Source organism: Barbus barbus (assembly GCF_936440315.1).
Source record: "Barbus barbus genome assembly, chromosome: 12".
NCBI lineage: Eukaryota > Metazoa > Chordata > Actinopteri > Cypriniformes > Cyprinidae > Barbus > Barbus barbus.
In genome coordinates, this window is record NC_136740.1 from 20,270,676 (window position 1) to 20,287,900 (window position 17,225).

General features: G+C 36.5%; 2 protein-coding genes across 6 annotated transcripts in view; both read right to left on the reverse strand.

The window, feature by feature from the left end:
- The window catches only part of LOC306877700 (DENN domain-containing protein 3-like), a 24,042-nt gene extending 13,380 nt beyond the window's left edge, over nt 1–10,662 (reverse strand). For 3 of the 5 annotated variants that reach the window (XM_079429610.1, XM_079429612.1, XM_079429613.1), the window contains exons 1-8: nt 10,533–10,662; nt 5,593–5,717; nt 4,231–4,495; nt 3,832–3,947; nt 2,251–2,369; nt 1,429–1,540; nt 1,163–1,282; nt 745–963 (exon numbers count right to left, since the gene is read on the reverse strand). In XM_079429610.1, the coding sequence (XP_079285736.1) occupies nt 745–963; nt 1,163–1,282; nt 1,429–1,540; nt 2,251–2,369; nt 3,832–3,947; nt 4,231–4,495; nt 5,593–5,676 (1,035 nt within the window). In that variant the 5' untranslated portion in view covers nt 5,677–5,717; nt 10,533–10,662. Of the gene's footprint in view, nt 1–744; nt 964–1,162; nt 1,283–1,428; nt 1,541–2,250; nt 2,370–3,831; nt 3,948–4,230; nt 4,496–5,592; nt 5,718–6,547; nt 6,597–10,532 lie in introns of those variants that run through there. The other 2 variants (XM_079429611.1, XM_079429614.1) reach the window with 2 other exon arrangements.
- On the reverse strand, nt 9,739–15,664 carry LOC306878556 (solute carrier family 45 member 4-like; the record flags this gene model as incomplete). The annotated part of the gene is made up of 7 exons (XM_079430986.1): nt 9,739–10,098; nt 10,533–10,675; nt 11,123–11,222; nt 11,910–13,009; nt 13,585–13,764; nt 13,913–14,101; nt 15,406–15,664. 7 exons carry the CDS (start codon nt 15,662–15,664, stop codon nt 9,739–9,741), a joined length of 2,331 nt encoding a protein of 776 aa, XP_079287112.1.
- Nucleotides 15,665–17,225: the final 1,561 nt, after the last annotated feature.

The window sequence follows — 17,225 nt, forward strand, 5'->3', positions numbered from 1 at the left end:
ATCAAAATGATACATTTAATTATTCTAGCTGCTGTGAGAAAAGGCTATAAATGATCCGCCACCTGCAGGATCCTCACACATGTAATAGCCTAGTAGCCGGGAAAACTTCTTTATGTTTACAGACGTGACGTAATGATGCACCTGCGAAAGCCTACCCATACCATAAGTTTACCGTTGTGAATCGGGCTAAAGTAAGGCGATAGTTTTGAACACTGGCTGATTATGCACTTGCTCAAATATTGATTTCGGATAATTTTTAACCAAAAAAAGTTACGGACTGCAGCTTTAACTTAGCAAGGGACAGGTTTAATTGAGATAATTAGATGAATGAATAAATAAGTATTTTTTATACATTTTATATGAACTAAAGCAGGGAACTAACATAAAGGCATCTATAAATACACAGTTATTCTGAGTGAAAATATTAATCGTAATATTAAAAATAAAACTTCTTATAAATTAATTAACTATTTTAAAATTAATTAAATTAATATTAATAATTTGTCAAAATTAAATTGTATTGTGCTAAAGCTAAAAGAAATGATCAAATATTATAAAATATATTAATATTTTGTATTAAGTTACATTTTAATACATAATGTCATCAACAGAAATCATTAACCGTTTTTTGTCTACTCAGATTTCCCCAGTCCCGCTGTCACCCCATTTTGGACCCCAATTTGAAACAGCCTGAACTAAAGAACAGCCTAAATGAGATAATAGGGACCATTACTTAGGCTTTACCTTGGCAACGTCCTCATAGTGGCTGATGTGGCATCCCATGAGGAAGGCAGTCGGTGCCATAACAAAGTCAAGCATGTGTTGAGACAGTATAGGCACCAGTGGGTGCTGCCAGTGAAGGGGCCAAATATACAGCATGAAACACTCTACGATAAGGGTCAGTTTGGCCCAGTCCGAGGAAAAGAACACCATACGCTGCTCTGTGAGTATACTGGCTATGATCTGCAGGGGAACAGAGACATTTTTCCAATGTGATGTGGACCAAAACTTTCAGTAACTTTTTTGTTTAATCAAAAAGTTCCATTGAAAAAGTTTGTTTGGTTTGGATTTCCAGACCGTCTGTGTTCACTCAAACTGCTAACAAAGAAAAACCCTCTATTTTTGTTATTTCCATAATATGTCATCAGCATTTATATTTGACCTGCAGGAGCTCTCTGGACTTGAAGCAGAGGAGTGGAAGATGTAAGTCCAGGTCGATAACAGGATGATTTTTATCTTCTCTGGATGGAAGGACAATCGTCAGAGGTCGTAAGGTGAACATCTGACATGAAAAATAAAGTAAATATACTTCACATGTATTATATATTTCGTCTTTACATTATAACACATCATAGACTTTTTCACGTTGTTACAACTTTTTTTCAGTTGTCTAATTTTGCTAAACTTTAGATGCCTAAAAGAACCCACCACATACAGCTGACCAGGAGGAGGAACTGGGACTAGAGCCAGTTTAGCAGAGAACTCCCTCACTTGCTCTTCCATATCCGTCATTTGACAGATTTTGAGCTGAACTATGAGGCTGCGGATGAGAAAGTGAAAATGGAAGAAATGGAAGAAAAGGTGCTGTGTGTCATTTTAGATATTAAACTGCTTTCTCCTATATCAGTTTAATATACAACTATGACTATGCATTTGTAGGTTGAATTCTCTGGAAAGTGTGAATACTGTGGCTCTGCAGTGATATCAGAACAAGCTCCTTTGTTTGTAGTTTCCTGTTTTTATTCAACTAATGCAAATAAATGTGTTATGGGTGTGTTCCTTATAGCATGGACAAATTGAGTATTTTATGATGACAGAATAGTAGAATCTAGTACTGCTGATAAGCCTCTTGTTATATTATATATTCCTCGGTCTTTCAAATATTTTAAAAAGTGAAAGTGAAAGTGACGTGTCCGGGTATGGTGACCCATACTCAGAATTTGTGCTCAGCATTTAACCCATCCTAAGTGCACACACACAGCAGTGAACACACACACGGAGCAGTCGGCAGCCATTTATGCTGCAGCGCCTGGGGAGCAGTTAGGGGTTCGGTGCCTTGCTCAAGGGCACCTCAGTCGTGGTATTAAAGGTGGAAGAGAGCGCTGGTTATTCACTCCCCCTACCTACAATTCCAGCCAGACCTGAGACTCGAACTCGCAACCTTTGGGTTACGAGTCCGACTCTCTAACCATTAGGCCATGACTGTTTTATTATTTTTCAATAAATCTGAATAAATATCTTGAATCTTACCTAGACAGACAGTCTTTGAGTGCATTGTAATATGGGTGTTTTGATATAACACATATTGCATAAGCAATGTAGAGTTGCGGAGACTTGTACAAGGACTGATGTCCATTCTGCATCTCTTCCTGTATAACAGTGTTTAAAACAAAATGTTTGAATATGTCAGTACCTTAAAACTGTATCATCAGAACACCACCATATAGTCTGGAAAGTACTCCCAATCATTTCAATTTCATTAATCAATGTTATTAGTTTTAATTTGGGACCTTAAAACAAATGATATTCATATATGTGTGTGTGTGTGTGTGTGTGTGTGTGTATGTGCACGCGTGTTTTTGTGAAATATGAGGACACAAATTTGTATAATGACATGGGTATGACATAGGTATTACAAGGAGAAGGTGATTTATGAGGGCATTTCCCCATGTCCCCATTTCTTATAAATCATACAGAATTAGTTTTTTTGAGAAAGTAAAAATGCAGAAAGTTTCCTGTAAGTGGTAGGTCTAGGTGTAGGGTGATAGAAAATACGGTTTGTACAGTATAAAAACCATTAAGCCTATGGAATGTCCCCACAATCCACAAAAACAAACGTGTGTGTGTGTGTGTATATGCATGTGCGTGAGTGTGCATGTGTGTGTTTCCTAAATATATATGAAACATGATTGGTCAGAGTTATATTATATAATGTGACGGAATTCATGATTCATGCATGTCCGATGTCCTACTTTGTCCTAATATGTCCATTGTCCTAATATGACCTTACTTTGAATAACCAAATAGGGAATATTAAATTGTTACTATTTTAAACGCATATTCAATCCACAACATGCAAAACAGTAAGAAAAAAAGCTGTAAATCAATTGCCTAAAATTCAATAGAAAAACTATATTTACATATTTCACAGTAGTTAGCAGAAACATACACTTAGCCTTCGACTTCATTTTTCCTTCTTTCTTTTTATTTGATTTTTGCTAATTCAAGCACAATAACTGATTAATAATTTAAGTATTAAAATAAATAGGAATAACTGCAAGACCGACAAGTAGCTGGCATTGTATATGAACAGATAAAAAATCTTACATCTTAACGATTTAAAGTTTTCCTTCAGCATCTTATGTTCTACCCATGCAAATGCCAAAAAAGATAAGAGTGCATGCACCCTTTCTGATTATTGGTAGTTATACTATATACACACACACACACACACACACACACTGTATATATAAGTATGTATGTAAATATATAATAAACTTTAAGAAAAACTAGAGCAACTTCCAGTTTTAACATCACAGTTATTTGGGAAACATACATAAACAGCAGGTAAAATTCAGCACAGGTGATCTGTCAATACACAACCATAATGTATAGGGGTGGGAATAATAATAAGCTTTTGCTTCATCCCACTCCTTTTCGGACACTTTATGTATAACGTCTTTGGGACGTGGTTTTTCTTTATTTGGTAATAATTTGTTGTTTATATGTATGTGTGTGTACATACAATGTATATATATTGTGTTTTGTTCTAAATAAATTTAATAAATAAATAAATAATGAGAGGCTAGATAATAAAAAAAAGAATCTGACCTGTATTGCTCTATAGTACTGGAGAACTACTCCATGAGACTGGTTTCCAAACATGTCAGTAAAGACTAGGAAGTGAAATTGTTCATCCTTTTGCTCCTTAGTTATCTGAAGTCCACCTGATTTAAAAGAAAGAAATGAATGTTAGTCTAATCTAATCATTCTAAACTAATGTTGCAGCTACTGTGAACTACTTCACATTTATAGTATGAATTGCTCTTACTATTGTCGGTTAACACCTTTATTTTTATACTCTTTATACTGCTGTGAACTGACCTTTGCCATTTTCTACAGAGATTGTAAACTGTTTCTCAAGTATTACACTGTGTAATGTATGAAGATCTGCATGGAACAGACATGATTCAACAACCAGCCAAGCTTTTGCATTTAAACTTGTTTCACCTGGAAAGCAGAGTTGTGGCAGAGCCACCAGATTCAGGTCTTTGGGAACACTAACATTCTCTGTGGTTTCTTCTTTGGGGTTTCCAGCCTTTATATCAGGCATATCATTTTTCTTCTTAATGAAGAAGCGCTGTTGCTGGGTCTGGCTGAAGTTTCTCTCGGCTGGTTCACTGAGACTCTCTTTAGACACAAATGGAGGTGCATGGACCTGAAGGACCTCAGGATCCAGCAGCGGTAGAGGATTTCCATTCACCTGCAGCAAAGACTGGACACAATGCATTGTCAAGATTACTGATACGATTGGAGACTTAATCTGATGAGAATGTAAATATGATTTTAAAATATTTTTTTAAAGCAATATTCACTTTTTAGGTGCAAAAAAAACCATAACAATAATAAAATAATTGTATGTACCTTGGCACCTTTCACAATGTCACGAATCCGGCCTATGAACTTCCGTTCACTTACCACCAGAGGTCACTCGCTCACCACATTGACTCTTGCACTACACTAACTGTTGCACGTCACCGCCGGACTACAATTCCCATCATCCACTGCACTGACTACACACACACAGCTGATTGCATTGATCACACAGCTGATTCCCATCACACGCCTTACTTAAGCCATGGACTTCCTCAGTCAAATTGTATACAGTATTGTATAGCGTATATCACTCTCCTAGCAATAGCTACTCTACGGAGCCCACTTAGTTGTCATAGTCTTGTCTGTTTTTTCGTGTTTTGATTCTTGCCTGTGTTTCCTGGATTAACCCTTTGCCTTGCCATTCGGACTCTGTTTGTATCTCGTTTGGATTATTGCTCATGGTATTGGACTACCCCTCTTCTCAAGCCCTCTGGATATTGTTCGCCGCTCAAAAACCCACGCTTGCCCTAGGATTACTCTTTGTCTTGCCTGTGTTATACCGGTTTGCTGATGTTTTGACCCTGCTTGTGTTTTGACCACATCTTGGAATAAAGCTTGCAAATGGATCTGCACGTCTCACGTCTCGTTCGCCCCATAACACACAAACTGCTCCTATGAACTTCTATGAATTTTAAAACTAAAAAAACAACAACAAAAAAACATATAATATTCTAATTAATATAGAATAAATAACAATTAATATTTTCTATAAAATTACTAGTTTTATTTTTTTTAAATTAAAGGTTAACTTGAAAATGAGAAAAACAATGCAGCCAAATCAGGAATTCTATCACATAGTCTATAGCTCTGGGCCTGTCCCATCATGTTTGATGCACATGATGCTTTTAAATAAAGAGACCCGTTGTTAAGGCGGTGCCTTACCCCTCATAACAGTTTAACAAAGACTCGTAGAAAGAGTCGCAGAAATTCTTTTACCTGGGACAGCTCCTTCAGTTTATCATTTGCAAGACCAACAACGATACATGCTTCCAGTAATCCTGAAGGAAGACCGTCTGCCATTGGGAATCATCAGAATTGTGAACCCACAGCTCTCATAAGATCTGTGAAGAAAGAGATTAATGAAGAAAATGCACATTCATATTCTTGTAGAAATCTCTAGTTCCTGGGTTGAAAACTAAAATCTGAAAGAAAATTTTTTTGCTTAACAGATTATGTGTGATAAACTTTAAAGATGCTATGTTATGTTATATGTACATTAACACCTCAAGTCAGGGATAACACAACAGCAACACAAAAGCATTGTGGGAACAAAGAAGAAACAAAGAAAGCAATTACACAGGCACCCTGGAAACCACAGATAAAAGAGATGCGTGTCAATATTTTCCTGCTCTGGGAAGTTCTAGGGTTAAATTTGACTCGTGTGTGTGTGTGTGTGTGTGTGTGTTGCAAATTCTAATATATATGTATATAACAGCTTAGGCTAGAATATTTCAATAACTGAAGTGGGAAGTAGGCTACTATTTTAAACACATATTCAATCCACAACTGAAACATACATTGTAAAAATATAATTATGTGCAAGCCAAACTAAATATTTAAAAAAAACTAACAAATGAGCATAAGTGATTTTTTTTTTTACTGCAGTCAGCGGAAACATACAATATGCATTTAAGTTCAGATAATTAGTTACTGCTTTTATTTTGTCTAAATTTATTAACATTTTTGCTAATTCAAGCATGGTAACTGGAATAATTTAAGTATTTACCCTTAATAGGAATAATTGCAAAAAATAGTAGCTTACGTTCTCTGTGAACAGATAAATATTTTTAAAGTTGTTATATAAGGGGATAACATTGTAAAGTTTTTCTTAAAGTTTATATTCTAACCACTTACATCCCCATCTTTGCTGGAAATATAAGAATGCACGCACCTTTGTCGATCACCGGTATTATGAAAGTGAAATTACGCACGGAACAGCTGGAAAGACAAAAGAACAGGATACAGTCCACACGCAACAGAGAGATCTGCGCCTGCGCTCTACATGCTCTCCATGGGCAGTGCTACCTTTAACATTACTGACGAGCAGTGTTTTTACAAGACAAGTGCTCTCAGGCGTCACCGACACTGCTGTGTGTCTAACAAACTGAGAAGAGATGAGGCTGCCAGAGGTTCTGAGATTAGATGAGAAGAGCAACTCGCTCCGACTGTTTATGAAAGATGCCCAGAGTCTGGAATGATCTGCTTGGTTTCATTGGAGACCAGTGCTCGAATTGAATCAAGTCTTATGGGGGGTCCCCACCATCAGACTTTTTTTTTTTTTTGGTGGGGGTGGGGGTTAGTCTCGCAATATACAATTTATACAAAATAAACAATATATTTGATCATAATATGCATAACTATATACTATTTAATGTTGCATAACAAAGAGAGATAAGCTACTATTCTTCTTTTAAATGGCTTACTCCAAGTAAAAATGTCTGAGGGACCCCCCTAAGTCTATTTTTTACTTCTTATGGGGGGTCCCTAATGCCTTATGGGGGGTCCCGGATCCCCCCAGCCCCCCTTCAATTCGAGCAGTGTTGGAGACGGTAAAGCAGCAGCTGGCAGACATCTTTGTCTCTATATCAATTAAACTAGAAGCATCCATCAACCCATCAGGACTTTTTTTTCCGCAAAAGTAAACAAAAAATGCTACTAAAACATTCAGATTTACTCAACCTCAAATATTTTGATGTGAGAAGAACATACTGTAAATCCTAACTCGTTCATGACACTAAGTTTTAGTTTAGAGTGTTATTCAGAAATGTCAAAAAAAAAAAAATGCTCACAAAACACAAAAACACATCCCATATATTAGCTTGACCATTTTTTTTAATGTTAAGTCAACAGTTGTTGATTTTGGAGTTAATAAAGCCTAACTCGACGTTTCTGTTGTCAGAAAACAGGATGAATATGAAATTGTCTATTAAGACTACATAACCAGCTCTCCATTCCAAGATGTTAATCTGCACAAACATCTTGATGCCGTCAGATGAAATCAAATAGCCTATAACGTTAGTGCTTGTAGGCTACTGAAAGCGCCGCAACTATACAAAATCTGTCCGAACAGCCGAACCCTGACAGGACTAAAAGACAAAAACCGAAAACTCATATCTTTCGAGTATGTAAATTGATAGTTCACCCAAAAACGAAAACTCTGTCTTCTTTTAACTCACCCTCAAGTTGTTCAAGTGGAAATCAATTCTTCAAAATATCTTCTGGTGTACAAAAGATGAAAGAATCTCAGGTTAGAAACAGCTTAAGGAGTAAATGATGGCAGAATTGTAATTTTCGAGCTGTCCCTTTAACTGTATCCTGCTTAGAATATTTGTTTTTGTGTAAAAGCGTGTACCCTCAACTTTGAACGGTCTATTAGCGCCAGAATCCCACAATAACATCTCGTAAGAAAGAGAGAGAGAGAAAAAAAACTTCTGGTGCCCTGAAAAATATTTTCTGAAGGTTAGGCATCTCCTTTCATTATTTCTGACTAATTGCAGAAATAATAGTAATAAAAAATAGCTTCAAGCCCTATTTTTTACCATATTCTTGAAAAGTGCCAATAGGCCTACATTTTGTAAGATTTCACTCTGTACAACTGATTTCCCATGGAAATTATTTTGCAAAACATTTTAATAATTAAGTGTCTTAAGAGCGAATTTAATTTTTCTTAAAATAGCCCACTACTGTTCGTACATCTATTTATGTATCACCCACCCGGTATCTCATTATGTACTCGCGCCATCTAGTGGTCACTATGGATGCTCACCACATGGTGTGCGTAAAGATAGTCAACAACCACAATACAATTCATTTCAGATTCATCCACGTTGTGCTACAGTTCAAAACAAACAAGCATTCACTCAGGGAAAAGTGAATAACTTTCTCTTTATCGAAACTGAACACAAATTCAAAATAAACACCTGGAATCATTATAAACTTTGGTTCAAACACTAAAAAAAGTCACAACAGTACCACATAGGCCTATACAAAAATGATAAAAAAATAAAAATAAAAAGTGTTCACCTTATGAAAAGCACACACACCCTGTTTGATAAAATAGGATAGAAAACCAGCCTACTGACCTCTGTACAGACGTCACACTTCCAGCAATGTATATAGTCTACATTTATGAGCAAACGAGGCCATAGCTTAGTTAGTCCACTCTGGGCCAGTGGGGTTCTGTGACTAATTAGTAAAGGAAATATTTGGCCTGTCTTCTTGAAAAAGAAACAAGCTAAAAAAAAACAAACAAACTTGTGTTTATAAACTACACAACAGTACTGGAACAGTTTTATGAATTTGGCAGTGAAAAATACTGCCGCTATTGGAGTGTCATCACTTAAGTTGGAGGCTGAAACCAAGTAAAAATTGCCATGAAAACTAAACACACTTCTTCATTTCATACACCAATCACTGCTGTACAGCAAAGCCATTTCCTTACTCAGTGTCTCAGCTCTCTGTGTTCTTTATACCACAAACTAGTGTACCTAAGAAAATCAAGTTTATGAACTAAAGACAACTCTCAAAAACAATGTCTTGCCCAAAATCTAGAATTTGACGATTTGGCATTATGCATAGTTAAATCTAAACAGAAGTGAGCGTTTAGCGCTCAGAAGCAGCATCCGTTCAGCTTTCCCCTGAGTGTTTCTTATGATGAGGCTGAGGAGGGGAACAATGATAATCAGATACAATTTAACACTGATAAAATATGCAAACTTGCACCTAGTATTTAAATGTTGATTTGTAAAGTGAAATGATAATGTGTGGAAAAAATTATTAGAATGAAATAATGTTTTCAAATGTAGTGACGTAAACCTGGATATAAAAAAAATGAAACTACAAACTGAAACATACTTGTGTGTAGAGAATGAAAATTTTGGGAACAAATAATAAATAGCTTGAGAAATAATCTCAGAAATCACATATTTGACTCAAATAGGGTTGTCTCTGTACCATATCCACAGATATACATTCAGCATATGTGAGAGTGTATGATTGGTAGACAATGTCCCTCTTGTTCTTTCGTCTTAACTTGCTTGTGCATTTTGGGATTTGTACTTAAATAGCTCAAGTATTTTACATTCAAACTGAGGATTCAACCTCTGGCTTGCTAGAACTGTTCCTTAGCATTGGCTTGATTTTCTCTGTGCTGTTACTGGAGGCAGCCACTGACTTAGCAGAGCTTGGGCCTTGCTCATCTTCATCATCATCATCATCGTCGTCAAGTGTATCAGGGTAGATGACAAGGAAAGCCGCAGCAAGAAAACCAAGAAATGAACCTCCCGCTGCTACCATGGGGATCACTCTAACCGTACCAACAGCGTCTACGACAGCGCCGAGCGCCGACGCCACAAATATCTGAGAGATGTACACCTGACACGTCAGGATAGCGCAGTCAATGCCAAAGCCTCGTCGTGAGTTTCCAGGGCTGTGATGAATGTACTATGACAATGTAAAAGAAAGATGAAAGAAGCTGATTGAGAACACTGCTGCTGTGAGGAAAACTGCTGTCACATATCAAGTGCTACTGGTAGTGAAGATGAATTGTGGAAGAGCTTATCTTCCAGATCTCTATCATACACACTACCATTCAAAAGGTCAGGAAGATTTTTTAATACTTTAATTTAGGAAGGACAAATTGATCAAAAGAATAAATTACATTTAAGTGACAAAATTACATTACATGCAATGTTTCACAATATTACTGTTTTTACTGTATTTCTGATCAAACAGTTGCAGCCTTGATGAGTATAAGTGAATGAAAATCATGAATAATTAAACTGCAATAATTCTGAACTTTTGAATGGTAGTTTGAATAATTGGTAACATCATATATTTGGTTATACACTTATACAAGTTAATGAAATGATACAGACCTCTTTGATTTCATGGTACTGTCCCAGCAGAGCATAAGGGCAGTATGACATGCTCATAGAGATGATTCCCATGGTGCTTATCATCACCATAGCTACATATACATTTGGAAAGATGGACATGACTACTGTGCCCACAGCGTAGCCTAGAGTCCCCAACATATAGATGATTTTTATGCTTAGGTCATAGTTGTTTAAGATCCTTTGGAGCACATCTGTGAAAAAAAAAAAGTTTCTGATTATTTGGTTTGAATAATACTCAAAATGGACACCGACATAGAAATTGTTTCCAAAAAGGTTCACATAAAATGAAATGTTACATAAAATGTGCAACAAATTAATTTTAAAATTTAAAAGAATTACAACAATTTAAATGTTAAATTTCAGGTAAATATAAAACTAAGAAAAACAGCATTCTAAAGGAGATCATATACAAGACAAAAACACCCTAAAAAAATCTGCTTATTCCACAACGTGGTCATGCGTCTAAATACAGAACTGAAACCTGATCACAACCACTGGACGAAACAAAAATGTAATCCTCATCATTAGCCATGTTCTATCCAAATACGACACATAAACATAACACACACCTGAGCAGAGCGCAGCTGTAGCCGCATAGATCACAAGCCCCCAGCAGCCCATCTGCACACCTTTACTGTAGTTCTGCAGAGCAGTGGAGTTAGCAGCAGCCTGGTTTTGAAAAACATCAGTAGGACATCAAGTATATTCAGTATTACATACAGTAAAATAGAGCCTGTAGACTAAAAGTAACACCTTGCTGGTTTATTAATTTGGTAGTCTAATTATTTGGTATTTTGATTAGAAAGTACCAAAAAAAATGCTGATACTGATTATAACTCTGATTATTATAACTTTAATTTTACAAAAACAAATGATAGATTTAATGAATTTACATATAATTAGTGCTGTCAAACGATTAATCACATCCAAAATAAAAGTTTTTGTTTACATAATGTGTGTGTACTGTGTGTGTGTGTATATATATATATATATATATATATATATATATATATATATATATATATATATATATACATACATACATACATACATACACACACACACACATAAATACACACATGACTGTATATATTTAAGAAAAATTTTAAATATATTTATATATGATATAAATTATATGACTATAATTATATACATGTAAATATTTTCAAAATATATGCTTTATGTGCATGTATTTATATATACATAATAAATATACACAATACACATTATGTAAACAAAAACTTTTATTTGCGATGTGATTAATCATGATTAAATCACAATTAATCGTTTGACAGCACTACGTTATAATTAAATCTAGAATTTATATTACAAGAAAGGATAAGGAACTCTTCTTACAGTTGGGTCTCCTTCAAAGATGACCTGGCCCATGAAGTCCGTGTAGAACACAGCTTGTGCAATCATGGAGAACCAGGTGAGCAAGTGACATACACACAAACGCCAGAGCTGGGGTGGCATCTTCAGCATGGACAACCAGAGCAATTTGACCGTCGTACCGCCATCCCCATCCTCACTCTCTTCATCCTCCTCATTCCTGCGGGATGCAGAAATGCGACTTAGCTGCAACTTCCGCCTTTCATGCCGTCTATCGATTTTGTCAATGTCATTCAGGCTTCGCGAAGATTTGATCGGCCCAGCCATGTTGCCGTAGCGCCTTCGCCATTGAAATCCCACAGGTCCATGATAAGAGAAAGTGAAGGAGGGCTGGCGGTAGAAGGAAGGAGTGCGGCGACGCACTGGGATGCCAGATGGACGTAAACCGACTTTGCCTGGTTGATAGCCGGCATTCGCTGCTCCAGTGATTAGATTTCCAGAAACAGCAAAGCTTCCGTTTATGGTTTTGGCAGCTCCACAGATATGTTCCCCATTGCTATCGTAAATCTGTAAGTGGTGGTCAATGCACGGACCTGCATGGCTGTTGTTGTGGCAATCCAATATTGTTCCATCATCTTGTAGACCCTGGAAGTCCTGGAATAAAGTGGGTTCGATGTCGTACAGAAACTGCCCATCGCGATCCAAGTCTGGGTCAAGCTCTACTGTAGTATCTGGCATGGCTAAAACCGAGTCACTTTTACTCCGTACTAGGTCAATGTTTAGAAAGTCAGTTGAAACATCCCGCTCAGAGAGGTCATCCTCATGGGCTGAAAACGGCTCCTCCTCAGGGATCAGTTCTAGTTGAGGTATGAGACGAGAAGATGGAAAGCTGCCATAGAGCTGGACAGGAGGTGGCCTTTCTTCATCCTCATCCTTCAGTACCCCTGGCTGGTCGGGGTTATATAGATGCTCCTTGATGCTGAAAAGATGAAGCGTCGCAGAAATTATAAAGATGATGGCAGCGAAGAAAAAGAGGACCTGCTCTTGGGCCTTAAAAGCTCGACCTAGGAAGGTATTGGTCCAGTCCAGCCCTCCTAGCATGTAACCTAAAGCACCTCCCAGCCCTGAAAAACAGGAATTATATCAAATAAAAAATATATATTATAACCATCCAGTATAATGTTAATTGCACGACTGTTTAAAAGTTACAATTTTTATGTTTTTCAAAGAAGTTTCTTATGCTCACCAAGGCTACACTTACTTGATCAAAAATATAGTAAAAATAGAAATGTTATTACAAATTACAAATGTAAATAACTGTTTATATTTTTTTACTTCAGTATAATTTAAAATATAATTTCTGTGATGGCTAAGATGAATATTCAGCAACCATTACTCTAGTCATCAGTATCACATGATCCTGCTTAATTTTTTCAAAAGAATTTACTTGATATTTTTTATAATATAAATGTTTTTACATTCAAACTGTTGAATGATATTGTATAATCACTTATCCTTTTCCACGTAAATATAATTTTTTTTATTCTGATTAGATCTTTCCTAGCGAATAATTATCTTCTAAAACGATTTAAAAACTATTTTTTTTAAAGAGTTGAAAGGGATTCAAGTATAATGCTAAAGAACAGAGTGTCTCTTCCAGTTTAGATCAATTTATCTCTCCCAGTCCCAGAATATACACCTGCTGAGAAAGCATGGATATTTAGAGCCATGTCCTGTTCCTCGGTATCAGCCACATCCAGGAGGTAGGCTCTGATTGGTCCATCCAAAGCATCAGCACAGAAGTCTAGAACCACCACACCAACAACGGTCAGCACAATCCCAACCGGTTGATTACTGGGAATATCACCCAGAGACAGACCTGTTTGACACAAAGATCAAAATAAGGACCAATCATTTATAAAATGCGAAAATATGTATGTGTAATATAAAACTTATATATGACTACTTATAATTCTGTAGATATCTGTGCATGTTTTAAATATTATATAAATATATAAAATAATTACCTATTAGAGATCCATTAAGAAATAAGGCCACTCCTATTAACACTCCTATACACAGTGCCAAAATGAAGGGTCTCCTCCGACCCCATTTCAAAGTGCAACGGTCACTTGCTGAGCCAATCAGAGGAGTGAAAATTAAACCCAAAATAGGGCTGAGGAACCAGGTTAAGCTGTAATACTGCTCCGGGAGACCTGCAAGAAGAAACGGATCGGGATCAATTCAATTCCAAGGTTCAGCGAGATCAAAACTATATTTTTTAATAACCACTTTTTGATCAAATATACCAATATGGCAACTTAAGCCATAAAGCCAGAAAGTGCAGACAACAGACATGTCACATGTCAAATATGCAGATCATAACTCTTCAGCTTTAAAGATGAACCGCATTCGAACCTTTGTGGATCAGGTTAAGGTGCAGCATGAAGTAATCGGCCTGTATTATAAAGCAATGACACTCAGTGTTACAACTCCCAAGGGCCAGAACTTAAAGAGATGGTTTTGTCAATAGACATGGCATTTAATATATAACGGGAGAGAATTTTATCCTGTTTACTTCTAAAAACAGACTCTGGTTGATAGTCTATTAAACCACACTTAAAATTGCAATTATTTTACCTATTTTCTTATCAAGTAGGCTATTTGAGATTTTAAGGAACACATATTTTGTCTAAATATGCACATTAAAGTGACAAACATTGTTTTAGGTTACGATAAGCTACATTTTTTGAGGAAATGGCCTTTCAGATTTTAGTGGATGGGTATTTAAGATACATTCATCCATTAAATCTACTAAAACTGCTTTTGGTATGAGATCAGAGGTCCTTTAAAGCAATTCAAAACTTTTGTTATATTAACCCTGTAGTTTCCCGAGAGGATCTATTGACATTGATCTTATTCAAAATGGACGGAAAACCGAGAGAAAGAGAAATGCGCACACTCACACATTCTCTGCATTCCATGCAAACGCTACCTCGTCCATTTTTGCATGCTACTGTGGAAACAAACATCCCTCCGTCTTATTACTATGACACAGGGTTGGCATTGGCACAATAGGGAATCTTTACCAAATCCAAAGGAATGTCCCTGCTCAATGATTATGAATAGAGGCCTTAAGCCTAGGATGAATTAAAAACACTAAATTACCCATTAAGCCTCTATTTATAGATAAGTGTGCATGCCTGTTGAGGTAGCATCAGCCTTTTTAATGTTTTAACTACATCTAAAGAATGCTTAAAAGATCAAAATGTTGTCATTATATAAATTATATTTGTGTTTATATCTTCTATGGAACACAAAAGCAGATATTTTGAAGAATGAAAGTCAATAGGGTCCAAAACAACATTAGAACCCACTGACGTTCAAAAAAGATAAAGAGAAAAAGATTTGGAATGAGATGTTAACGGATACATTAGGACTTTCTGTCAAGAGACATATGAAGGAAATTAATTGATTTAAGTTGTCAACAGGTTTGTTGGGAAAACGGTTGATTACTGACCTAGCTGCAACAGCACAGGAGTGACTAGTGCGGTTTCCATCGCATAGCAGAACTCCCTCCCGAACATGACAGCACCGTGCATGACCCATAAACGTTTTGGGATGTGGTTTACAGAATCCTCACTGGCCGAGTCCTCTGACATCTCCACTTCCCTCTCTTTCTCCTTCTCTGCATTCTGTCCACCATTTGAATCCTTTTCATGTACGATTGCCATTTCCAGCACTGGAACGGACTCCGTGACAGCGTTCTTGGGAGCCATGCTGGCCTGCATATACGAAGCTGGTGCCTGGGGTCTTGATCCAGCAATGGTTCCTGTGGTACTTACCCCTCACAAGTCCAGACTCTATTCTCCTTAATCCAATCTTTCATAATCCACAGCAGGCTTCTTATTATAAAACACCCGCAGTCAAAAGAGAGGTCATGTTCCATATATTTCAGTGAGAGATCTACCAACCGTTGCAATGAATCCTAGTCCATATAGAGCTTTGTTGGTGTAACTCACGAGTCATGTTTTCACAAAGGGAAATAGGGAAATGGGGGAGGGCATGGTGGAACAGGTGGATGTTCCTCTCTGTGCTTCCATGGAATTACTTATTAATCGAGATGAGCGGGTGAGAGTGAGTGAAAGAGAGATGGGGGGAGAGAGAGAGAGAGAGAGAGAGAGAGAGAGAGAGAGAGAGAGAGAGAGAGAGAAATCTTGGCATTAACACATGATATCCAGAAAGATCAAGGCAGTGGACAAATGTCAGTGAAAAACAAGATGGGGAGAAATCCTGGCATTGCGACAGTAAACATAGTTTTAGCAGAAGTCTGACATATTTCGCATATCTGTAATCCCCGGAGTAAGAAAGATGAAATAATAAAGTGACTAAAATATGAAAAAGGCTCTGAAAAGATAGGACAATGTAGATACATATTTTTAACTGAGAAACAATCATTTAAATAAAAAAAGACTAATTTCCTACACTTTATCAAATTATACATTATATATACTATGTAACGTTACATATATTAAAAGAAAACATAAGACATGTTTTGGAATTCTTTCTGCCAGTTTTCATCTTGCGCAACCTCAATTATCCGCACCAAACCAAATATCTACTAAAACTATTTATTTGATATATTTATGAAATGTAAATCTACAAAGTGATTAAGTGATAAATAAGAGCAATACGTGCCATCTTTTGTCAATTTACCATCCCACACGGATACCGGAAAGCTCTCCAGAGGCATACAGTTGCTATGTTTATTTGTCAAACACAAGCTCTAAAACAGTTTGAAATCGCATGTAAGCCTATATGTAACCCACATTAAAATAGGGGTTAAATAAACATAATACACAACTATATTGATTCATAATACAAACATAACATGATGATAATAAATATTTCATAGTTACTACATAAATGTATACAAAGTCAAATGTATACAATTAAATAAGTGTTTATAGGGAATTTGAATAAAAATACGAATTGTATTGACGCTTCCCCTTTAAGAGACTCACTCGCTTGCATATCAAACGGCAGAATGGCAAAACCATACAAGTACTGCTCAATACGCACTTTTAAGTGTACTTAGACCTTCCAGAGTATGGTAAAGGCAGCAACAGTGTGTAAAGATCGTACCTTGTTTCATCTGACGTAAAAATAATACTTTTAACCCAGAAATATTGTCCCAGATCAAGTGAAGTAGACAGGTATACTTAAGAAGTTCTACAGAATAAACTGAAGTCACAAATACAGTGACAGAGCAAAAAATGTGTCACTACTTGCTGGTTACATGAGAAAACTGTAACGCCCGTGATAACTCCCCATGTGCAC